Below are 26599 nucleotides of genomic sequence, written 5' to 3'. Positions count from 1 at the left end.
CTTCTTTTGGGAAAAAAACTGCTGTATTTCCTTATTAGGGTTAGGGACTATCTTGTTTGTTAGTTCGCCATTATGCTGTAGATGAATCGAATACTTAACTTTCAAGGAAAGTGCATGATATAGTTCAAGAGGTTTTCAAAACCTTCTTCGTATAATTTTATATTATAAAAATCACGTACTTGTCCTCTGGTCGACATGGACTATTATTTCAGGAATAGGTACATCTCTCGCAATGGACCAAATTGGAAAAGTTCGGATTATATACAGAAGCATCTACACTTACACTGCATATGTTGTGGAGAAAGATGCTGAAATGTAGCAGCAAGCTGCGATCCTGCACTTCCAATGCGCGACGAAATAAAGGAAAACGACAAAAAAAAAAAAAAAACCCGACGCAAAACTTTTCTGTTCGGCCAGGGAAGAGAAAAGGTTGGAAACTCCCTTCAAAGAGCAGTCATAGGTTTTAACTTAATACCTCATACCAACAGACAAATAAAAACACGCTACAAAAACAAAACAAGTCTTAGGTAAGAGTAAAGCACAATACCGTGAACAAAAAAATGGGTTAATTCTATGAAAAACTTAGACAGCCGTTTTATTTTATTTTTTTCCTTCAAGAGAAAAAAAAAACTCGACATGGCGGGGGATAAAGGACGATTTCGGCTTCGCAGTCACCCTCCTGCTGTCACTATTTTTTTCATAGAGGAAAGATTAAAAGATATAAAGCTAGTGGATCTTCCAGCACAGAAGTGTACATTATTTACAACCTTTGCTGTTTATTAGATCTAACACATTACAGGAACATCAAAGCCTATGTTATACATATATACTACATATATAAAATAATTTAATGCCAAGGTCATCTACCCAGATATGGTTGCGAATGCTAAGTTTCAAAAGCACGTTTTAAGCACTCATACAAACCCATCCTGGTCATAGAACAGAAAACTAACTGTTAATGTTTCGTCTGGATTCCAAGCAAGGTTATAATCACTAATAAATAAGCGTCTTAAAACTGTATCATGTTGTACATTGTACAAAAAGAGTCAGTTTTTCCCCCCCAGATAAAGTTCATAAAGTTTCAAACAGCTTTCTTTTTTGCCATGACCCCCCCCCCCCCCCCCCCCTTGTCTTGTTCCTCCCTTTGCATCATGGGAAGGTCGTTGGCTAGTTGGTGACTATTTCTTTATTATCCTCCATGAAGCGCGCAAAGCGGAAATGGGTCCCATTGTCAGCGCCAGCCATCTTCTCCAGCCCAGCAAGTGCGCTGCTCGCCTCGGAGACGGGCAGCTTCTCCATACTCCCCGTGCCGCCCCCCAGAGGGGAGCTGCCCCCGTGGCCCACACCCCCAGACAGAGGTGGCAGACCCCCGTTCTGGATGACCGAGATCTCGTTGGCCTTCATGGCCAGGCCGCTGGAAAAGGCTGCGGCGTACTGATTCCAGAAGCCAGTGGGGTCGCCGTTGCCGGCTCGCGACACCATGTCCTTCTGGAAGATCTCGGGAAACTTCACGGGGTTGGTGCCCAGAAAGGCCATGGGACCATCCACAGATAGCCTGCGGCCCCGCCTGGCAGGGGCACTGTTCCACATGTGAGTTCCCATATGAACCTGTACAGGGAATAAAATGCCCCCACAGAAAGATTAACAGGGCTAATTTGAAGGGGACATCAAACACACACCAACAGAAATGGCAGCAGTCATTTAATCCATCAAATTTGCCACCCACTGCCTCCCTACCAGTTCTCAGAATTCTAAATGCTCTGCAGCAGAGTTTCCCCAACTCAATCCTAGGGGACCCCCTAGACAGTCCATGATCTTACTCACTGCCAAAAATGTGGACTGTCTGGCAGGAAGCTGGGAGGGAGCAAAAACATGGAGTGTCTGGGGGTCCCCGAGGACCGGGTTGGGAAACAGTGCTTTACAGTACCGCGAGCTTTACGTGTACGTGTATAGCGTATAGGCAATAGGCAGCAATCAAGCATCAATCAGATGGTACAAAGACAGCTTAATGCCAAAGGTGACTGTAAGGTCAAAATGATGGATACAAGTAGGATAATGTTCAGCTGAGGAGAATGCTAAGAGTAATATTTGTATTTCATACATTCAGCAAGAATAACCTTTAGCGGCATGAAAAGCACTGCAGTAAAATATCGCTATTCACTAAAAGTGTATTTTTTTTTTTGCTTACATCTGAGCGAACGAGAACGAATCCTTAACATTTAAAACAAAGTTATTCTTCTTTTAAATTTTGCACATAAACATGGTGCAGCTTTTATGACACAATCCCAAGCTTTTTATTGCTGATCCTGTAAACTTAATACTGACTTGCATTCCATAGGATGTAGAATAAAAAAAAAGGTTTTTAAAAATCACGCATTCCATGCAAACTGCTAACCTGTTAGGTCTCAGCTAATGACTGCAAATCTGACACTGTTCATCATAAAAAGTGGCTGCGTCACAGATTTTCCACGATGGTTTTATTTCTGTTAGATGTAAAATGGGCACTTTAGCCAAGCTGCCCAAGACGTTTTAGTCACGTATTTAGTGGCAAGGAAGGTTAACCTGAGGAGAGATATTAATCACACCAGTACGCATGAAAAATCACATGAAAATGCCACACTACCACTATGTACCCATCCAGTCCAAACACCAGAGTACGTCAACTTCACATTTCTACTATTTCAACAAACAAAAAAATATATATTATATTTTTTATATATATTTAAATATATATAAAATAAATGTGACTTTCAGACATGCATGGTGTATGTAGAAAAATACTCCCTGTGACTGTTGTGAAGGAATATGGTGCTAATTAATGTCCATGTTGAGGAAAAAAATGCAGTTTGAGAAGTTAATGATTAGGAATGCAAAGAGGCAAAGGAGTCTCCGTTTACAACCATGACAGAACGTACCTTGAGATTGCCTTTGGTAGTGAAAGCTCGTCCACAGATAGTGCATGCGAATGGTTTCTCCCCAGTGTGCGTCCGTTCGTGGATCTGCAGGGCACTGGAAGAGGAGAAGGTCTTTCCACAGGAGTTGCAATTATGCTGCTTAGGTGTCCGCCGAGGGGGGGCCGAAGAGAGCACTGGGGGCGATGTGGCAGGCTGCGATGTCGCCAGGCTCACCACAGGGTCCTTGGCATCCTGGTAGGAGCCGTGGAGGAAGCCGTTAACCTCCGTCTTGATCATGGAGGCCAGGGAGCTGGTGGAGAGGAGTGAAGGACTGGGGCTCGGGGTGGAGGGTTCAAAGAGCTGTGAGGGCAGGTCTCGCATCTGGTGAGTAAGCATGTGCTGCTTGAGGTTGCCCTTGGTAGAGAAGCCCCGGTTGCAGGCTGTGCAAATGAACGGTCTCTCTTTGGTATGACTTCGGTAATGAATGTCCAAGGCACTCTGGCAGGCGAAGGTCTTGCCACAGATGTCACACGCCGTGTTCTTGAAGGTGCTGCGCTCACGGAAGGGAAACATCATGGTCAGGGCGTCCTTTGAGGAGTTACAGGATGTCAGATCTAGAGCCCCAGTGGCTGGGGGCTGCTTGGAACCCATATTAATATGGTCCAGTGACAAAGCCTTCAACTGTCGGTCCTCAAAGTTGGGGGACTTGCGGTGAACAGGGGCACTGTTGGTGGGAGACGGAGCCTGCATTGACGAGGTAGACTCGGAAAGAGTTGGGCTTCCAGCACTTTGGCTCTCGACATCACCCCCCAGGGATGAGGAGTCGTTGGTGAGGCGGTCCCCCTCCAAGGAGCCATTTTCCATGGATCTTGCTCTGCTGGCCTGCAGCTCCTCCAGTAGCTCTTGCTGGGTCACCTTGGTCTGGCCCTCCACACTTCCCCTCCCAATATGCTCAGGTTGACCCGGGGAGGAACAACGGCTGTCTTGGGAGGCTTCGGTAGATCTGGGCGTGTCTGGAATACTGCTGTCGGGGAAGTCTTCCATGCTTTCCATGTTGTCATCAGAGAAGTTCTCCAAATCATCGAAGTTTCTCTCATCGAAGGAGCCCGCATCTGACCCCATAGACTCAGGGTAAGTGTCAGGGAGGGGGGTATTGGGAATCTGCCCTCCCATATGCATACGGATGTGCTGCTGCAGGACCACAGCATTGGTGAACTTCTTCTGACAGATAGGGCAGGAGTGCTGGACCCGGAGTGGGGGCATGGCACGGTGGACACTGTAGTGCGTCTTCAGGTTGCCCTTGGTGGTGAACGCGCGGCCACACACCCTGCACTTGAAGGGCCTCTCACCAGTGTGTGTGCGGTAGTGCATCTTCAGCGCACTCTGGCAGCTGAGCACTCGGTGACAGATGACGCACTCGTTAGGGTCACTCCCCTTCCTGTCAATGTTCTCCACGAGCTGCTGCAGCTTGGAGGTCTCCGAGGTGTGAATGGGCTCCAGGAGCCCTGCGAAGGGGAACTTAGCCTTAAAGGGCTCAGACATGAGCGGCACCAGAGGATTGGTGGTCACAGGAGGGCTGCCGGTGGCACAGTCTCTGCTGCTCTCCATGGCAGAGCTTACACTGGTGAAGAAGTTGATGGGTTGAGTGCTCTCTTCGGTCTTCCCGTTTGAGGTAGGAAGGGTACCACCTTCGCCTTCTTCTGAGACACAATCGTTAGTCTTTGCAGAGAGCTCGGCCGCACCTGAGTCGCTTCTGATGGAGCTTGAGGGGCTCATAATGGCCACAGAATGGCTCTCCTCTTTCTTAATGAAAGGGGGCAGACTGTGGAGGGTTGGTGGAAGCAATAGGCCCACGGAGGAGGTCAGGGTAGACAGAACCGGCTTACTATCCAGCCAACTGGTTACTGGCTTTTCCGGTGGCATGGACATGCCATATGGAATGCCAGTACTGGTCGGAATGTTATCTAAATGTTCTGGAACGGGGTAAGGGTTCATCTGGATGTGAGGGTACTTCTCTTTATGCCTCTGGAAGTGGACTTTCAGGTTCCCACGGGTGGAGAAGCGGTTCCCGCAGATGTTACATTTGTACGGCCTCTCCCCAGTATGAGACCGCAGGTGGATCTGCAAGGCACTGTCACTCCCAAACACCTTGGCACAGAATCTGCATTTGTGTTTGAAGAAAGCCTCCTCTGGACTGCTCTTGGGCTCAAATGAGGTGATGCTGGGGGACTTGCCTTTCCTTTGCTGTGCCAGGGCAGCCAGTGAGCTCAAGTCTTCCACAGTTGTGCCCACACTGGGCAGTGAGTTAGGGAACATGGGATTGCTAGGAAGGGTCTGAGGTAGTAGCGGATTTGCTACAGGATTTAAAAGGTTCCCTATCCCAAAAGCAGCCGTGGATGTTTTCACCAGTGATGGATTGCCAAGGGGAGGCTGTGCAGGTTGCCTTTCTGAGGACAGGGTGCCCACAGTCGATGGCGTGCCAATGCTCTGAGACGACTCGCCCCCAGAGGGTGCCGCTGCACTGCCAGGGTCACCCTGAGGTAGCTGCACCACTGCCGCCGCTGCCGTCAAGTGTTTCAGATTGCTGATGCTGGCAGATTGGCTGGCAAGACTCTGAGCCAGCCCTGCGGCCGCAGCTAGCTGCTGGGAGAGGTGTGAGCTGAGGGCCGACAGCGGGCTGGTGCCCGTCCCCGACATCCTGGAGGGGCTTCTGGGTGCCTCGGCCGTCTCGGGGCTTTGTGATGCCAGCAGCAGGATCTGGTGGCGGATCTGCTCGATGAGCTGTAACTGGTGGACCTGCTGCTGCTGCAAAGCCAGAAGCTGCTCCATCAGGGCCGGTACCGCCACTTTGCAGCCAGTACCGCTGGAGCGGGTTCCCTGGGAGAACTGAGCCACAGCCACCTTGGTGCTTTGTAGGTTCTCGATGATGACGTTGCTGCTGATCATGGACAGACCGCCTAGATCGTTCAGATTGGCTAGCTGAGGTAGAGACGTGGATATGGCCGAGGCTCCGGTGGCCGGACCAGAACCAGTCCCGACATTGCCACTGTGGTCCAGGCTGCTCACGACAGAACCGTGGCTATTGGCACTGCCGCTACAGTGAGCTGGGGGCACGTCGACATCCATGGATTCCACTTCTTCCGGGCCGCTGCTCTCAGTGGGGCCGCTACACTCGATGCGATCAGCGCCTGCCGCCGAGTCGCCCACCAGCTCATCGGGGTCTTCGCTTGGCGAGCCCGGGGAGAACGGCTCGGGAGGGGAAGCCGGGCCGTCGTTCACGATCAGGACCAACGGGTTCTTAGTGCAGTTCTTCTGGTGCCGCTCCAGGTCGGCGAGGTCAAAAAACTCCGCGCAGCAGCTCCCGCAGACACGGGTGTCCGGCTCCGCTCTCGGGGAGCCCTCTGGACAAGGCCCAACGTCCCCTGAAATGCACAAGGACACGGGATTAGTAACCAAAACGCATTGTGGCAGAAGACGGCACTTTATCAGGCTCTAACTTCGTTAATCTGTCTCGCACTTATCTGCCTCTAGACTCACACAAAAAGCAGCAATGCTGTGCCACAATAAGGGGATAAGAGACCAAATCAATAACACACCTCAAGTATTGCTTAAAACTGATCTTTGTAAATGTGCAAGAGGGTTCCATCAATGCAGCTGTCTTAGATAATCATTTTCTTTAGATAATCCATCAAAATATAAAATACTCCCAACTGAAGATGTCGGGGCTTAATGCATTTTCATAGCGGAGTATTGATTCCCAATATTTCATACTCCTCAGTGTCTACTTGTCCGCCACGCGCAAATCAACCATATGAAGGATTTATTAGACTTTCAAATAGCTGTCAGGGCTGCTCATTTTCAGTCAGCCAGAGCTGTCCTGGGCAGATCCTACTTGCCACTAAGCTAATTTGTGGCCTTTTGTCCTGCCAGTGGTACCTGATAAACGGGGGGAACGCTGTGTAGCACATGGAGACAGAGCAAAATGGCAGCAAATTGTCAAAAAATAAAATAAAAAACAAAAAAGGTAGCAGGGCAACCGTTATAAAGGGCTGGAGTGTTTAAACAATAATAAAATAAAAAAATATGTACATATAGACATACACACACACACACACACATTTTTTTTTTCCCCAGGATTGAATAGCTGCATTACCTCTAACAGAATTTACATTTAAAATAAGGGCTGCATGTCTTTAGTTTTCAACATGAAATCTGCATTAAGTCAAAAGGAACATAGTTCTTTTCAAAAACTGCACTTGTTTCCCCATAAAAAAAAATACTGACTGGAATTAGTTTTTCTTTTAATGGTTCATTAGCATCACCCACAGACGAGTTTAAATAATAACCGATTCCCGATTCACCTTTTCCAGGAACAAAAACTACTCACAAAGAAGCATATCTGTCCAGCGTGGACACAAGTACAAATTTGTAACGGAGGAAGACAGCAGTACGAGCACACAGCAGCTTACAAACACACCCCTAATCACAAGGCCCAGGTCAATTAAGCAGCACCGGCCCACTCCCCAAAAAAAATTCCCGTCCGCTGTGCCAGCACCGCTGCGTTTAACACGTACGTTGATTTACAAATTACAATTTTCCATGAACCCCTTTCATCGCCTTTGTCACACCGTCTCACCGCATTATAAGTTAGCATGAGAATTCATTTGCAAATGTAGCCCCTCCCCCCCCCCAACCACCCACAACTCCCCCCTGCTGCCAAAAAAACTATGGTGACCCCGGTGTCATTGTAAAGCAGCATGGCATGCTATTGTCTTCACAGCATGGTAGCGGTGGGGCCAATCTGCGCGCCCATCTCAGTCAGATCCCCCAGCAGATCTTCAATTCAGGGATTATCTCCCTCCATGTTCCCCTGTACTGAAACATCAGATAACACTAAGTTGCCATGACAGTAAAACTTTCCGTCACACCTCAATACCATGCCAAGAAGAAAATAAAAAATTAATAAAAAAAAGGTGGGGCAGGGGAGGTTCTGGGGGACATACATGCATTATAATTTAAATATTAGACTTAAAGAAATTTAGACTCTAATGAAAGGGCTATGTAAAAAATAACCCCGGAGTAGTTTTAGTATATTAAATGTGTTAGCATATAAAATTACAGCAGATATTTAAGGAGTATGTCTGTGTGGGTATACACACACACACACACACACACACATTGTTATATGCAAGATTCTGATTGAGTTGAAACAAGTACTAATAAAAATATAACTGATTTATATATATATGAAATTTATGACACATATATGTGTGTGTGTGTATACAAGTAAGCTAGACGAAATAACTATAAGGGCAGTTAATACTAAAAGTGTATTTCACTTCAATTATTTGAGTAAAATAGTGTGATTCTTCCACAAAAATCCTTCGGAAACTCCTCTACAGCTGTTAGGCAGCGGACACTCTCTCTCTTTCTGCCCCCCCCCCCGAAATTAATGGCGGCTTTGACAAACAGCGGGCCTCAGGAGGCGGTGTGGGAGGGTGCGTGGGATGGGGTGCAGTGGCAGCACTAGCAGCCCAGAAGAAGAGCGCCGAGGATCAGCCCTCACTAGATGAAGGTGTTGCTGTGTGGAGGTTCTCCTGATATTCTGCCCTGCGCCCGGTCAGTCAGGCTGGGGCCCCAGATAAGTTTGTCAACAGGATTCTCCAGCATTCTTCATTTTTTTATAACTGAAGAGATACTACGCATTAGACAGTAGCCCCACAAGACAGAAGACTTCGTACACATATATTAATAAAACACCATTGCCTTCTTTGAACCTTTTACAGTCCCTGCATACAGACTCATTTTGACAAAAGAGGCAAAATTTCATAGGAAATGGTTTCATCTCTTTGAGTGGACGAGTTCATACTGGTGGACAGAAACTAATCTCTAAGCAGGAGTTCATCGGTCTGAGGATGTACAGCAGCTCAAACAAAGCAGTACGGAGCCATTCTTCCCTACAGCCCACTGTCTCTCCAGCATGGAGACCAAACTCAAATTCTGACACTTCCTAGATCAGCCGTCTATATATTTTATATATGTGTATATTACCGTTTTCAGTTTAACTTGGCTAACCGGTGTCACAAATAACGAGAAATTCTGCAACCTACAAAGCACAGGAACAATATATCATATAATAAAAGAAAGTTTGTCTGGGCAATGCTTGAGAACAAATAATATAGGGAGCTGCAGAATTGAATTATCTGGTAATTCCACATCTCTGTAATATTTTAAGTAATTGCACCTATGTGTTAAAAAAACGATTTGTTATCTAAAACAAAGTTCAACCAGTGAATGATAGATTAATGCAGTTCAGTTCAATTTTCCATACAAAAAAAATAATCACACAGTACTTTTATTTACTGGATTTATGAAAATATGCATTTAAAAATATACAATGAAATTTAGATCGAAACAGGACAAAACTGCATTAAAATTACCGATCCACCGAGACCATGCCCTCCCTTCAGCGGGGTGGAGTTGAAAAATTATTTAAAACAAAAAAACATAACCAGGTGCTGCAAATTACTCACGATATTCACATTCATAAGGCAATATTTCCAAATTGATTAATATGAACTACATTTTTTTCTTCTTCTTAATGGTTTAAACAGACCCTTTCACATTCTGAAAGCCGCTTCAAAAGTTACACCAGACACTTTAAAAAATCCCACACAGCCAAATCAACAGATTTCTGGTATTCCTTCAACACACACTGAAACTTTACCCTCTACTGGAATAACAAAGTCCAGCACTGTACAGAATCTGCATTTCGCAGCGTTAAGGTGGATTAACTCGGATTCATACGAGCGCCATTTCCTTACAAAAAAAAAAAAAAAAAAAAAGTCGGAGCTTCGGTTGTGTCATTGGTTCACGGCGGAGAAGCGGCGGATTAATAAACAGCCCCATCAAGGGAGAAAGTAGGTTGATGGGAAAAGAGGGACACTGCGGACTGGGGAGAGGAAGAGGGGGTTTGGAGCGGGAAGCCGTGCAGACCAAGCAGCGGGAAAGAAGAGAAACCAGGAGGAGAGAAGGGCGGAGGACAGGGATGGAAAGTTAGTTTCTAATCAGAAATTAGAAGTTTGGGAGCTTCTACATTACATATGCAGGACTGATGCCTCCTTGCCACACCTCGACGTGTCCAAGAACAGCACCTCTCCAAATGACCCCGTCAAGCCCCAAAATAAGTCCGACCAAACACTGAATGAGCTTCCATCTGAGCGACAGTGCCCCGGAGGAACTAGCCTCGACAGCTCTGCTGCACTGACACCAGATTTAAAGTGGGGGGGGGGGGGGGTGGTGGGTGGTGGTTGAAGAGAGAAAGAGAAAGCAGGTCCTTAGGGCTACATCGAACTTCTACTATATAAACATTGGCAAGATGTCAAGTAACTGAATCCTTGCCATTTTCTGGGCAGAGCTGTGTGAATGGACCACCCCGTCAATCTGCTTTCGGGGGGCTGCTCTGCGAAGGTGAAAAGGACCGTTAGAACAGCCATACTGATAAGCCCCCCCCCCCTCCAAAAAAGAAAAAAAATTAAAGGGCCAGAGTCCAGCCAGGGAGCCTGTGACTCAACTGTGGGGGTCAACCGTTGGATACGGAAGATCCTCTGCTCTGCCGAGCCTCAGCGCTTCGCCCCTCGGTGGGGTGCTGGCAAAGGTTAAAATAGCAGAGTGGCAGCAGTTGAGCTCAAGGGGCGAGAGGCTGACTCCTTCATCGCCGACCCCCCACCCCCCACACACGCCCACCCACATCCACACAAGCCAGGGGGTAAAATTTCTACAATTTCTACATTGCCGATTGTTAAAGACTCCGTTTTACACCCAGAATTATCAAGACACACACTGATGTTAAGTTTATTGTGCATTACCTTTACGTACATGCAATTTATACATGCAGGTGATAAGAGGCAGCGTCTGCAAGGTTTATTGCATTTCAGTCTGACGCAGTCCAGCAGCTTGCAGGAAACTTCTGAGATGCCTCAGCCGACAGATGAACAAGCACTGCTAATCAAGCCTTTGTCGAGCAACCAGTGAACTTTAGGAAAGCAGGACGAAGGCAGAGAAGACATTTGTTGACGGCCTAAGTCTGCTCTCGGTGCACATCACAGCGGAACAACACCAGACAACAACTGTTCAGTCCAGTGGAAATTTTAGGTGGAAGTTTTTGTTTGTTTGTTTTAACACGCCACAATAAAACATATTAATGTTAAATTCAGGCGACCATTTGTTCAAGAAAGACAGAATTTTGGGATCATACTTCACATGCATTATGGTTGGTGATACTGATTAGCATGGGCAGTTAAAATACTTTTTCTTCATTAGAGAAAATTTTAATTCACATAAAGTTAATCTCTCAAAACATTTAAATGTGACGTTTGGGGAAGGACCGTGGATGTTTCGGAAATTTTAAGAAGCCGCTAGTACAAAAAGATAACGCGTAAAGGAGAAATACTGGGAAATGCATTATGTAAAAATGTTTTCTGTTACCGATATGTATTCTTGTGACTTTAAAGTCTCACTTTGCTCCTGCTTTAATTACAGATACGGGATATGAGGTCACTCATTTACTTTTCCTTCATTTTCGCTACTATTAAGATGAAAATATCATTCCCCTTATGAAAGTTTAATTTATAAAGTCGTGTGGAGCACAGACTTTCCCTTCTTAGGCCCCATATTTTACATTTGGACACGAAACACAAAAATAGAACCAAAATGCTAAATTATCTAGAAAATTGCTTGATTTTGTTTATAAGGGACAAGACTGAACACACTCCACATGAAAGGCCCTTATCAAAAAAGCTTTATGGAGGGAGGCATACAGAAGGACAAGGAGGGGGAAATGGTGATAGTACTTCTTTGTACGGTTTTACCTAAGGACATAATTAGGCCACTTTAGAGACCTTGTGTAGATATACTTAAAAATATCTTAAACGTACCAAAAGTTCAACCAAGAGGTTATTTAACACAAGTGTCCGCCGAACATACAAATGGTTATATTTAATTTCTTTTTTTACTCTTCATGCGACCCATTAGAAACGTCTAATTGTCCAGATTTAAGTATATTAAGTAACATGTTATTTGTAATATTATTATTCCAGCTTTTAAGTAATGAAATAAAACATGAAGATTTTATGTTAGTCACGCGAAGCACTCGGGACAGGCCAGCTTCAACATAAACCTGCAAACTAAACATGGGCAAAACTACACTTTATAAAGTCTAGATAAAAGGTTACTCCGCAAAACGATCAAACCCTTTTATTACGTATTCGGTATTACTAAAAAGAGCTGAATTTACGGAGGAATAGAGAAAGTTTTGAACTCATTTTAATAATTCACTAGAAAAAAAAACTTTATTTTCGTCACATGTACTTTATATACATATGCACTAATTCCTGGCGTCTTGCCTTTTCGCATCTTTACCAACATTCCCACATCGAAACCTTTTGAAACGCATTTATTTTGCAATAGGATTTCCGGGACAATATTTTTTAAAAGTACACCAAATTACTTCATAATTCAGGATCCAAGCCAGTAACCCAACGTGGGTCTTGCCGGTTGCAATTTTTAAATATATACATTGTCAAAAGTCTGTACCTGATCAAAATGTCTGGACATTTACACGGAATAAGTTGCATCCTATTCCAGCAGACACACTACCTACGTCAGGATTTTACTAAATACCTCTCTTCGCATAATTGCTTAATATCATCTTGTGTAATGTTTTACAGAATATTACGGAATATAATACTGTAATTTGGTAGCGCGCAATAATCTAAAATAAGCTATTTGTGCCAGGTGCGTTTTAGGTAAATTCCCCCAGTATTTCTTAAACATGTTACTGGGAAGTGTGGTTAAAAAGACGTGATCCTTTTTTTCTTTGAGCGCGGTGAATTCAGCGAGGACCGACCTATAGACCGACCTCCGGCACAAGCAGCTTAACAGTTTAATACGCCGATGGATCACTTTTAATGCAGAAATTCGCTTGCGTGTAGCAAAGGTGTTATTGGTCATATTTTCATTAAAATGAAATTCATAAACCACAGCAGCAACTAAAACCATCGATCGCTATAGTGAATATGTAGATTTAACGCTGGACCATACTTCTAAACATGTTGCTCGTCAGAAAGATGGGTCGTATGAAAAAGTTTCTGAAGTAAAGATTACGAAACTCATGAAAAAGTAAATACCGAGAGCATCAAACCTTAAATTGGTCTGCTTGTGATTATTCTCGTTGTTATTACGATTAAAATTATTATAGCTATAATACAAGCAGGCAGTCATACGCTTTCAAAAAGTTGAGCGAGCGAATCGGAAATCGCATGAAATTCTGTGGGGAGAAGCGAGAGAGGAAAGTCCGGAAAGTGGACCGGGCTGGATTTAGTCTTGAGGCTCATAAGGATAAAGGTACATCGGTGTGATTCAAAGCTCAGCTTCAACTCACCATTGTGCTCCGATAAGGCCAAACGCGGGTCCGACTGGAAATGCTGCGGCTTCGCTTGTTTCCTCCGCGACATGGTGGCTCACACATCAGCCGGGACGGAATAGAAAATTGCTAAAAAATCTTCTCGGAATTACGGAAATCGAGCCCATCCACCGCGCATGTGTCCTGCTATAATTATGATTATCAATAATGCTTTGCGATTAATCATACGGGGGCTCTTTGAGGGGCGATTGGCACCTCGCCAGCCCCCTATTCAAATGAAGCCTCTTTAATCAATTAGCTCCTGATTTGCTGGGGACTCTTGTCTCTCTGTCAGCTCCCATCCAATGAGTTGATCCGTGTGGAGGAAAGGCTGGATTTTCCAACTCGCTTTAGATACAGTTTAACCCTTCTTAGTAACCATCTGGGAGTTGTGCGCAGTTTATCTTGGCTACTATAGGAATGTCAGAGTCCAACGCTCATACGTCCCCGGTATCGGTATTATTTATCAATCGTCAAACAAACCCACGAAGGTTTAAATAAATTCAAATGACCGCAGTGGTGTTACAATCCGTGCGGCCACATAAACATCTCGGCACCACATCTAACCTGCATTACTCCTGTGCATTAAGGTCGTAAACTCCGAGGTCTAGTATGATGGCAAACGCCGCTCCTACCGCTAGACAAATGTTCCTTCAGGCTAGAGAGAGAGAGGAAAAAAGTAAGTTGTCTAATCAAAATTAGTTTCGTGCCTAATCGCGATGGCAAGATCTCGGACGTCCACGGAATGTCTCGAATATCCAATTCAGGTTCATTTTAATTATCGCCGTACAAAGTAGCTAACACGTTTTCAGTACACAGCGCATTCGCCGAACAAACAAACTTTAAGGGCCCATGTAACGCTGTGAGAAACGCAGAGCCCGGCCCATCTATGATGCGATTGGCCGCGGCTCTATTCTATCATAGGCCAGCGGAGGTGCCAGATCCCCGTGTGTGTTGTAAGTGTGTGTGTGTGTGTGTGTGATCGCACATGTAGGGTAAGTACAAGTGGCGACGACATGAGAGAGAATAAGAAAACGTTTTGCCGCTTTCGGGAACACGATTTGTTAACTTCCTTCGAGATTTTATTTTGTTGCGTTTGCTTATCTCTCTGAAATTAAACGGCATTTGAGTTAGTGTGGACAGCATGAAAGCAGAGCCGCCACGACGTTAGTGAACGTTAGCAGAAATTAGCATTCTCGTATCATTTGCAACAGTAATTTTCAACTATCATTAAAATTCAGAGCGAATAATTTTAGAAACATGTATTTCATTTGTGTAAATAGCTAAGAGAGGCGCGATGAAGGCTACAAAACGTATATTTCTTTAGGTGAGTTATTTAATTTAAGTTGAATTGTAACCTGTAAGAAAAAGACAAAAAATACATATTTGCCATGTAATTTAGTAACTTATTACTTTCATACACATTTCATATAAGTATATTTTCATATATATATATATATTTTAAACGAATTTATGAAGCCGCAGAAGTCAGCATCAAACACGATATTGAAATAAATCGAACACTTAAAAACATTTTTTTAAAATCACATAACACCGGCGTGGCAATTTGTATGAATATTCCGTAACATGCCTCACGAGATGGCTCTGGTTATGCCCATCATAAAACTTTATGTTTAAAGTTATTTAAAGAGGCCCGACAACAAGAAAAATGACGCACAGTGTATGATATTAATAAGAATAACAACTCAAGCTAGAACTTTGACTACTGAAAACAAAAGTAATATAATAATAATAATAATAATAATAGTAATAATAATAATAATGCGCCCGTGTTATAAACCGTTTAATCAGGAAGCATTGGGAAGTGTGTAAATCCAAAGGGGGAGCAGAGATGTCCAGCGCTGCAGCTGATTTATTACACGCAAAAGACAAACGAAGCTATCAGCTGGGCTGATTTTGAAGAATGGAGATAATAACGTTACTATAGGTGATGCCTCGGATGCCATTATTTTTCACTGAATATTTAAAGAGCAGCTGCAGGCGAGATGAATCTAGTGCCTTCCTGCCTCGGCTACCTACTTAGGACGTCTGTTATTTATTTATTAATGAAAGAAAAGAGAGAAATGAAATCAGAAACACAAACCTTCTTGCGGTTTTTTTTTCCAGGCTGATTAATCACCAAGAGTTGGACGTAACAATAACCCACATGTATCTATCATAACTCTTATGCAAGTTGATGTAGCAAAACAAAAAAAAACGACATTTAACTGGCACAACGAGCTTCAGTAACTTTAATAAAACGGCAAAAATCGTGGCAATTAATTTATTAGTTAAACATTTACCGCTACATGGCGTAAGGAAGCATTTTAGGTGAAGTTCATACTGTTTTAAATAAGATTCAGCACTGCAAAGTCAAGAGTCCTGTCATCGAAATCATATCAGCAATAAATCCAGAAAGATATAGGAGGCATGTCTGCAATATTGTAATACCCCGAGCTAGAAAATCAATGGTCGGTTAATTGATGTGAGTGTTCGTGTGAGATTGTAAACAGGGTGATTTGCAGTCCAGTCGAGCGAGAGACATGCTAAACGAGATTCACATCAGACGGTCGGGCTACATTGTGTTAACAACACAAAACAGCAAAAAAAGGGGGGAAAGTTTGGGACTGATTTACTATAAGAAAAAGGATACAAAAAAAAAAAAACAGGAGGACTGGGGTTAAACGCCAGGGAGTCAAGAACGCAGCGTAGTCCTCCTCAAATCGGGGGTAAAATTGGACGTGAAAAGAAGTGCTTAGGAATGTTTTGTAGTGAAATACAGCTTAGGTACTGGAAATTAATTTAACGTGAAAATAAAATCGGATAAAACAGAAAGCACTTGATGCGAGGAAAAGGAACAGTTACTTCATTGAGCTTTGTTGTCTGTTTCACGTTTTCAAGGTAATCGTAATGTTTCTCCTCAAATGCGAGAGCTGTGCTGGAGAAAGTGATAGAAACCATTTCTGGTGCGCTCAAAGCGCACTGTTACCGGCTAATCAATACAACTGTGCGGAGCGGGGGAGGGGCTGGTATCGGCGATGGAGGGGCGGGGGTGGTCGCATAAGGCAATCATTCACTATTATTACTGGCAGCCAATAATTGACCGTGGCTCAGAAACACACCGCGTTTGACCGCATAATTGAATACCATAAGCCGTATGGGTCAGGGAACAAGTTGTCTGCAGAGCCACAAACTTCTTGTTTTTGAACGTTTTTATGAAAAGAGAACTTATTTTCTGCCCTAATACCTGACAAACTTTTTTATTGTGTTTATCAATGCCCACTAATTATGTTAGAAGAAAATTGACAAATGTTTTCTACTTCCAGATAAATTAATTAAATTAGTAGATTGACCTGTAACGCATCGGCTGAATTACGGAATTATTACCATTATTATTCAAGACTTTGAAAACGGCCGATCAGTTTGTCCCTCGAAGACATTTAGATGAGTAATTCAGCCGGCTGATATGAATTGTTCTTCAGTGATCTTCCCCGTTCATTAAACACATGGCGACGGGTAATCCTGGGGTTTATCTGTGTGATTTACTGTCGAACAGTTGGAATAACTTTGTTCTTTCTCAAGAACCCTGCACGGGTTTGAAGGCTGACGATGAAAAGGAAATGCAGAGAAAAAGTCAGAGCTGTTACAGAATAATAGATAATTACTCATTTCAGGTCAGGAATATAAAAAGAGTCACATCGATTTTGCATACAAATGTGGCATTTGTCACTAAACATGGTTTAGGACTGAAATATGCCTGACAATCATGCTGCATTGCAATACATATATATTATTCATAATTGTAGGCCTACTTATAAATAGAAAGAGTGTATTTGTTAATCATCTCTAGATCACTATTTCACCAAGTTAATGAAGTTTATGCTTCCAGGCCACCTTGTTGATATTAACCCTTTCCACTAATAGCATCTTCAGTTTTTCAATCCTGTCTGATAGAACAAACAAAATAGAAATGATTTTCCACTAGTAACGCTTTGATCTGTGTTTTATATACGATATAGCACCAATTTCAGCACCATTTAGGCCTACATATATTTCGCAAACATTAAAATTAACAATATCTGTCGTTTCGCATTTCCTTATTTACTTCCACGAACTCCCAAATATCTAAAGAAAAGCATAACTAGTACACAGAAGATACATATAAACATTTCTGCAAAAACTCGATCTGTCCGATCGCTATGAACACAACTTCATCCGTACATATGTCACGCGAAACTGTACTTTGTACAATTAAAAACATAATTGCTTCTTATATACCTAATTGGATCGACGATGGTAATAAATGGCATGTGTCTAGTCAGTTATAGTACTACATTTCTATAGGCCTGTATGCACAAAAAATACGTCTGAAATTTTCAGCCCCACCATCGTATTATCGTAAAGTATAAATTTTGTGTGTTTTTCTGGTTTCCTCAATAGTGCCATGTGGTGGGGGATTACATACGGACTATCAGTTACATTAAAACATATTACCTGTGCAAGAGGAGAATGATCTTAATTAATTAAGAGATTAAACCTCTGCTCTTTTCGTACTTCCTAAACACTGCATGTTTTTCTCTTATAATCCCTGACGATTTTATACAGATTGTCTAGGGGTCATATTTGTGTTTACACCCCCAAGACGTTTCCTTAAAGTAGCCCACTCTACTTCCTCTTTTTTTTCCACGAGGAAACATTAAAGAAGTAGGCAAATATGCAAAGGTGCCATTCGCTGTGTACAGAATCCAGTCTCCGCACACACACGTCCCTCGGGTGTTTGTTGTGCCTCGGAGTGTGTGTTTGCACATCGGCAGTGAGTCTCAAGAGTTCACAAGAAGCGGTGGTGAGAATTAAGGGGCTGGGCGGCTGAAGGAGCACCGGCTCCGCTTCGCTCCCCCAGTCGCTCTCAGTCACCAGGTGGGAGAGACTCTTTCCAGTGCGACTCCTGAAAATGGCCACGTAGGGATCGCGGCTTCGTACAGCGAAACGCCGAAACGTAACCCAGTGTGCCCGCCTTATATAATTACACAGGCGCTGCAAAACATTTGGCTGCTCGGAACAGCAGGTTTGCTTCTTCTGATTGAATTTAGACTCGGATGAGCGTGACGCGGACACTGGGGTCAGTGCCTGCAATTGAAGTTTTTTTTCTCCTTCGTATTAGTATTTATCACGTTTCAGAGGCGCGCTGCCCCCAGTCTGCCGTTTCGCAGTATCACTGCCTGCACTTACGCGGCATGTCAAACGACGTCATGACTTAATACAACGTAGCCTATTCTACCAGACCTCCTCCCGCCACCCTTTACTTTGCGGTGGTAATTCGCAGTCGACCGGGAATCTCGGGGAAGGGGGGGATCTTTGCTTCATCGAGGTATGTTTTTAGTCCCGGGCGGCCCACGTAACACGAGGGAACCTCAGTATACAAAACTACAAGTAGCCTGCAACATTAACGACAAGTAAATACAAGTAAAGAATGTGTACGGCTGGATACGAATGAAAAGCTTTAAGGGTTCGATAATGCACAATTGATAATGCACAATTGAATAAAAGTTTTAAAAATGTTATGAAAGTTCTGAAGTAGGTCGTGGAAATACATGTTTTGGTACACACGGACTCCACCACGGAGTTTGTGCAAAGTTATTTAACAGAAATTGTTAAACAAGTTGATTGAAGACGGATAAATGAGATACACAAAGACTATAACAAGGAGGACCTTGCAGTGTGCCATCTGTATTCCTCCTAAATGTGTTCTGCTTTCATGTGACTTTGATGAATGGTATTTTGAGAAAGAGATACTTAGTCTTAGCCCCGTGTGTTAGTTGTTGCTGTAAATACAGTGGGATTGCCCTGACAAAAGGCATAGCCAATGTGGGAGAGCAGGGAAGGAAGTACAAACACGTAAGACATCTTGAAGAAATCAGAATAAAAAATCAGAGAAAGGCAAAGTTAGTGTGTTTTAATCAGTGTTTGTGATATTTGTTCAATCAACATATATAATTTACAACTATTAACAGCACAAATGTACTATTTAAGGAACAAAAAAATCTTCAGGAACTATCTTTGTAAATAATCCACAAACAGCGACGCTAACCGAAAATAAACATGCAGTAAATGATGCTGCAAAGTTCCTAGACATCTAGTGGCTTATCTGCAGCCATACCGGACTCAAGCTGTTTCTCGGGTCCTAACAGACAGGCTGACATGCTGGCTTTGCCCACGATGGCCTCTTAATGCTGTCGATGATTTGGTGTCTGCGTCCCAACTGAGAAATGCTGCCAGGGCGGGAAGAGCAAACCTATCGGCCTGCCGTCTGTCCGGGACTCCTCGAGAGTCAGAGCCAAGGGGCATGTGGAGAGCCGAGCTCCTCCAAGCCCCTGTGTGTCCTGTGTGTATGAGCACCAGCCTGTTATGATGTAATGGCAATAATACATTTAACTTCGAAATGTGCTGATTTACGTAAATTTAAGTATGTAAGACAACTCTTTAGACTACATAACTGCTAATATGTTGTTTTCTTTTGATTTTGAACAGTGTAATAAGCATATATTACAAATTCTGCAAAAAAAAGCACAATATTACACACTTAAGAAGAAGGAGAAGAAGAAATCATTACACCATAAGTCATAAGTTCAGGCAACATCTGGCAAATTGTCAAACCAAAGAAGACCATTCTGTGGCTATAGAAAAATGATGTAGTCAAAAGACCGCGATGCTGAACTGTACATAAACTGACACAGAAGAACATCTCTGCATCATAATGACCTGTAATGCCCCCCCCTCCCCAACCCTGACCATCCCCATGCACTTTATAAGGATCAATACGAATACTGATTCAATATGTGCAGACAATAGACCAGTGTCCCGGCAGCACATATCCAATCGGGGGGGGCTGTTCATTCGAACGGACCGTACACAGAGTTCCAGGCCGATGTGGACACGCTGCACAGCTCTCATTCTGCTCTCTCACACATTCGAAGGAGCCTGTAGCTGGGCAGTGCGAGACGTCAGAAAGTCAGTAATGAATATAATTTTCTGTAATCATAGTCCTTATTCACTGCTCAGGCAAACCGTTTACGGCACTAATCTCCAGCGAAGTCTTTATATTCAGGACTTAATGCTTATCAAACCAATGAGTACCAAGTACGAATCGGTGAATCTCCAAGCGCTGCTCACAGAAATAAATAATTGTTTCTTCAACTTCATCATCTTCACATGAGGCTAATTTCTTTAATGGGAGAACTTCATGAAATCGAGAAGATCTTGATGTAAGTGCCTTCAATGAGGAACCATACTTCACGGATATATTTCGAGTGTTTACTATAAATCTAATCGGTTACAAGTGATGCTTTTATTTAAAAGTTGCGCACAGTTTCATCCGTTTATACAGCTGGAGAGTTTTAGTGAAGCAGCCGAGGTGGAGTAAATGTCTCCGGCCGGGGGATGTCACCAAGAGCCCTCGGGGGGTGAAGAGGCTTCATGTTACGACTCCGTTCCACGTTGCCTTTGAGGAAATTAGCTTGGCTCCGCAGCACTGTGTCAGTAAACAGCAGCCATGTGCTTGGGTGGTTAGTGTGAAATGACAAAAATAAAAATCCCTCCCTTTATCTTTGTCTCTTACTCACACAGACACACACAGGTTCTCCTTCAAAGAAGTTTTTTTTTATTACTTCCTTCCCTTTTCACCCTCCCAGTGCCCACAGTAAATGAGCATGCCCTATTATCCCTCAACACTCAAACCGGGCTTTGTTTTCTTCAGATAGCCTTCCCCTCGTCCCCTTTGCTCGTTAATATTCAAAGAAAGATCCGAGGCTTTTTACAAAGCAGCAAGGGTTCCCCACCTAAAAAACAAGTAAACATTTAAGAAGGACTGGGGGGGGGAGATGAACATTCAACTTCCCAGAGGACCTGTCACTTTAACACACCCCCCTCCAACTGAGTGCACATGGGAGGACGCAAGAGCTAAACGGTTAGCCTGACTGAGAAGCCCCAAGGTCCGTCCACCATCAGCACACATGGTATTTTGGCCCAACACTGATTTCTGCGTCTTTCTCCAAGGAGGGGAGAGCAGCATGAATCTCTACGACCGCATTTCCGAAACAGAGTGCCTCCATTTGTAAACAACATCCTGTTTTTCTTTACTTTATACAAAACAGGACAGTCAGTTTACTTATTTGCAAGTGAGATGCATTTAAAATATAACAACTGCCATATGTTTAAACTGTTTTCAATATAAGAAAATAATAATATATATATTTTACTCTGCTGTATATTACAGCTGTAAAATTGAATAATGTGAGTTTTATGGTTATTTCTCTTTTTTTATTCAGTAGTATTATGGCACTTTTCATACAATATGGTTTAATGTAATTACTACCTCTCTTCACAGTGAATTACGTACTTGTTTCAGGTACTGTAAAGGGTATCATTCCTTATAAGACACTTCACTTTGGAAGCTATTGTTTTGAAATCTATTCAGATTCAGTATTTACAGCCTTTTCAGAACAGTATCCCTTATAAACACATGATAAAGTGCATCTTTCAGCTTAGCAATGGGACAGACTGTTGTATTTCTTTGTCACTATTTAAATGTTATGACTCTGCTGAATGTATGCTAAGTATTAATACATTTTAAAATTGACTGGCTGTATGTATATATGTAAATATATATCTGTTCCCTTCATTTTCATTCACAGGCCTGATGTCTAAGTCTCTAAGTGACACAGACAAGCTATCTTCAGCATCACATGCTTACATCGGTAAACATTGAACACTGAAACGGCACAACTGTAATCACACATCATTTTAAAAATCAGCAGATGAATGGCTGTAATTCTTCGATCATAGCCAGTGACAATGCGTAATGAGCCCCGCCCACTGCGTACGCTTTTAGCCGAAGCGGCTCGCCGGCTGATCACTGCCTGTCATTATGTCACTTTAGCGGAAATGATGTCCCGTGTCAAGCATTCAGACCCTCCAAGCTGTAAAAATGCCTCTCTGCTTTTTCCAATTACACACCCATTTGTGTGAGGAAGCGACGATCGCTGTGTTTTTCAGCTTTTTATCTAAAATGACCCTGTCTCTAGAAAAGACCCGAAACCCCCGGTGTGTAAATAATACGTTGCTATTGTTGCAGGTACGAGTGCTCGCAAGGCACAGCTTAAGACAAGAAGCTGCACTTACATCTTAATTACTACTGTAATCCTGGTGATAAGGGGTAATGCTCTGACATCACTGTGATGGTGGCCTTTCATTTAGGGTATAAGAATAGTTCCCATAAGCATTGCTGGTAGGAAGCACACCTTCAGTGCATTCTGCAGGTGCCAGAGAGCCAAAGAGGGTACAGACGACCTGGTTCTGGACGTGAATGCAGGACGGTGACTCAGGGCAAATGGTGTTCTGGAACATGCCGTTCTCGGGGAAGGCTGCGTCCCAGCATTGAAAAAAATAAAAACGACAAGACAAGAATCGCTCCTGCGAGAAATATGTCGAAAATAAATGTCACGTCAAGAAGATCCCCATGATTCAAACGGCAAGTGATTGAAATGTAGCCTCACATTAAAGGTTTATTGATCCCCCTGGTGGTTCAGTAATTATTGATATGTCCATAAAGAATTGGAAACTCAAACCAATATGTTGCGAGAGATCACAGCACAGCGTGAGGAGTGAAAACGGGCAATACCTTGGTAAGAAAGTGTGTTTATTGCATCTCCTGGAAGCGGATGATCTCAACAGCCATTAAACGTGTCTTGAAGGAGAAGGAAGGACAAAGTTTAGCAGTGGAGGCCTCAGCACCCATGGAATGATGACGCAACAGGTCAGGGAAGCAGAGGTTAGGCAGACATCGCCTTCCCAAGTCTATGTTGGCACCAGACGCTGTGGGCATTTTCTTGGAGGATGCCTTGGCATCAGAAACACCCAGCATAATAGTGGGACTAAGACCTAATTGGGCTATCTTCAGTGAATCTTGAGAGGCTATTCTGAGCCACGCGCGGCTTCTCTCTTATATGATGGATTGAGATGCTGATGAGACTGGATGCTTGGTCCATCCACTTGTCTCTGATTTTGGTGGGGATTGTAGAAGCGAATCAGCGTTTTTATGCCGGCGATGAATGTAAAAACCAAGAACTATTTAGCCACTGAGCGCTTTTCTGAATCGAGACGACCACAGCCAACAAGGACATCGGTGTAAACGGGCTCCTCTCAGATGCCTTAAAACAACAACAAAGTTGCAATTTGAACCATAAAACATAACATAACACAGGGTACCTACATACAGCTACTATCCATAAACCAGAGTTTTACACAATGTAGATACTTAATTTCGGTTTTGTGGTAGAATCGTAGGTAAAAGTCACACCATTACCCTTCCAGAAAGGCTACTCCTCAAGTCTACTGTATAACCTGCTCTGGAAGCAGAGTGGAAGCTCATTTCATTCCTGGTAAAGATAAAATCAACCTGCAATCCCCAACCTTTCTGCTAGGCTGGCCTTTGCTTGTCCTTATCTGCCAAGGGGGCGGGGGGAGAGCAAGACTGTCCCAGAGGTGACAGGAAAGCTGTGTGGGGACTCTCAGAAGCCTCCCACCCCCCTACCCCGACCCCCAAGCTCACTGGCTTGTATCACATCTCTTATTGATCTATCTGCTATCCACTTTGCCAGCTGTTTACTTTTACAAACGGCCTGACAGGAAGAATGCAAGCTGCGGTATTTCTGTGCCATAATAACATAAGAAACTGAAACGGGGACACAGTAACAGTGAGAGTCGCCACCGAGACCCCAGGGGACACATGAGTGGGGGCTTTGCGCTGCTTGTTGACAGAGACCCCTCTAACACCCGCTGAATAGGGGGCAAGCGTTCAGGTCTATATGTGGCTTCAGTACCCATTTAGAGTAAAGCCTAGAGCCCAACCCAGGAGGCATTTGGTTTATCACCAAGCACACACAACCGCACACTAAGGGCAAGTTAAAGGAAGGGCACTAATTACACACACAGCGGGGGTGGGAAGTGAACCCATAACCTTGAACATGTGAGGCTACAGCATTACCTCTTGAGCAGCAATCCCATCCACATTTAATCCCCCCCCCCACTCCACTTTTTTTGTAGAACAGAGTGGTTAAACACACAATCTTTTAACCTGAAGGTTGCTAGTTCAGGTCCCCCAGGGGCATTTTGCATTTTTGGTGAATTGCTTATGCAAAATATTCCACTGTGTGAATTGCAAAGTGCAAAAATTGTTAAAGGGGTTTGGGAAAACACTGGGGAAGTGATAATAATGATAGCATATATAGGTCTGACAGGGTAATTCTTCGTACATGTGCTGCCTGTGACCCTTTCCGTGCAGCACCTGCTAAATCCCTATAACCTCTGCCTGTTCGACTCATTTGGAAGGTCCCATTTACCCGGGAGATTAAAGAGAAAAGTCTGCTTTGCTTTTGATAGAATTAGGCCTTGTTTATTGTACGAGTCTGAGAGCAACTTTAAGCACAGGCAAGCATGATAATGGCATTTACTTTATCAGCAGATGATTTCGCCCTGAACACATCTCTAGACCTGAATGGGTGTTGGAAAGCATCCATTCACAGCCATAATTTTCACACCCAAACAAATTTTAGTTTAGTTCTCTCATTCATTTACACCGTATTAATGCATGTCCACAAATGGATGAAAAAATATAGTTATTACACCCAGAGTACTGGAAGTACTCAGTATTTTATAATTACTACGTTCAGGTGTTACCAGATCATTTTTGGCAAAAAATTGTCAGTAACTTTATCAAACTGAAAACAGAAAATGCTAGTATAACAAACCATGAAATTCAGGTCTTCATACATTGTACATTAAGTAGATTATGAACACTTCACTAATATTATATGTTTTCGCTGTTGTCATTAGCCTAGACTTGCCTGTGGATGCAGTACAGATGAACGATGAAGGTATAAAGCAGTGTATCACTTTGGCAAGTGAGATAAAAACAATTTAGATATATAATAATCCATCTGTAATAGGAACCTCAAAATCTATGTGACACTTTTTGATATGTAAGCAGAGAACAAGTATACTGTATGATAAAGTAAATAAAAGTACCAGAGATAGAAGAAGTTGTATAGCCATGAGCCAAGGGAGGGTGGGTAAATGGAGAACAGCAGGGGGCCATGTGCTGAGCCCTGATGCACTCCCTTCAGGTGAGGATAAGGAGATGACACTTGACCATCTTCAGGAGACTCTGCAGGATTAAGGGTTGACAAAACAGCCAAGTCTACGACAATTGTTCCTTTCATCTTAAGCCCTAAGAAAGAACTGAGTACTATATAGACTTTGAAATCATGGGAATGTAACTTTCAAATAAGAAGCTAAATCTGCTTAGCTAAATAAAAAAAAGTTCCTTATTGCATTATTAAAGGCAAACCTGATTGAAATAAATTCCTCTGGAGCAGCAGTAGAAATCCAACTTTTAAGCATTGGCAGTCACGATTTTTTTTTATAGCGAGGACTATTCAATGCAGGATTCTCATCAGCAAAAATGCTATAAATTCCTCCATCCCCTACAGTTTCATCTTTACACCTTGACTGAAAAAGTTGTGGACACCAGACTTTGGAATTTCCTGTAATTCAATCAGTAGATTCAATCGAAATCTAGAAAATTTAATTTGCTAAACCTCAACAAATTGTCCAATTGGAGACATTCTAAAAATATATATTTTTAATCTCTGATAAATAAATAAAACTCCAACAATTTCAGAGATTTACGAAAAGCCGAAAAGTACAAAATAATATCAGATGTAACATAGTTTAAGGATTAATCAGAGTAGAGGTTAGATTGACATTACATGACAAATAGTCTTTATTTTCAACACATGGTGTCTTTGAACCACTTTTTGTTCTGATGATTGGATATTTTTAATCATCTTTTGGCCAAAGTCCCCTCAGAGAGCTGCTTATAAGTAAATGGAAGTCCTCAATTTTGCAAATTTTGCTAGAAGAAGCAAAAAAAGTGATAATCAGTGAAATGACTGTATTGATTGTGATACATGACCTACTCTATCTCTTAAGCATATGGAGTCGATACTCCCACAACCAGGACGAAGATGGAAAATTCAAGAATCTACTGGTTTAACACCAAAATAAGAAGGATCATTACCCTCAAAGTTAAATAACAGTAAACCAAAAAGTCGCGGGAGGTTAATTTTACCCATGTGGACTGGACCCATCCATTTGGGTGAGCATAAATATCTCAGACAGAAATGAT

At 43.1% G+C, this 26599-nt stretch overlaps 1 protein-coding gene across 2 annotated transcripts; it reads right to left on the bottom strand.

The window, feature by feature from the left end:
- Nucleotides 1-1114: 1114 nt before the first annotated feature.
- LOC125751603 (sal-like protein 1) lies at nucleotides 1115-26599 on the bottom strand. Of its 2 annotated transcripts, none has more exons than XM_049030642.1 (3): nucleotides 25438-26599; nucleotides 2916-6316; nucleotides 1115-1608 (listed from the first exon to the last, which is right to left on the bottom strand). In XM_049030642.1, exons 1-3 carry the CDS (start codon nucleotides 25505-25507, stop codon nucleotides 1168-1170), a joined length of 3912 nt encoding a protein of 1303 aa, XP_048886599.1. In that variant the 5' UTR covers nucleotides 25508-26599; the 3' UTR covers nucleotides 1115-1167. The 2 variants fall into 2 exon arrangements, with proteins under 2 accessions (XP_048886599.1, XP_048886598.1); XM_049030641.1 differs by lacking the exon at nucleotides 25438-26599 and adding an exon at nucleotides 13336-14217.

Source organism: Brienomyrus brachyistius, chromosome 11 (genome assembly GCF_023856365.1).
Source record: "Brienomyrus brachyistius isolate T26 chromosome 11, BBRACH_0.4, whole genome shotgun sequence".
In the NCBI taxonomy this organism is placed as follows: Eukaryota; Metazoa; Chordata; class Actinopteri; order Osteoglossiformes; family Mormyridae; genus Brienomyrus; species Brienomyrus brachyistius.
This window is presented reverse-complemented; position numbering and strand designations above follow the sequence as displayed.

Excerpts from the sequence above, each read along its gene's own strand:
- LOC125751603 (XM_049030641.1), bottom strand. The coding sequence starts at position 13,408 with ATGTCGCGGAGGAAACAAGCGAAGCCGCAGCATTTCCAGTCGGACCCG. Across the intron at positions 6,317-13,335 it reads GGCCTTATCGGAGCACAATG|GGGACGTTGGGCCTTGTCCA; the intron begins GTGAGTTGAAGC and ends TGTGCATTTCAG. Across the intron at positions 1,609-2,915 it reads CTACCAAAGGCAATCTCAAG|GTTCATATGGGAACTCACAT; the intron begins GTACGTTCTGTC and ends TTCCCTGTACAG.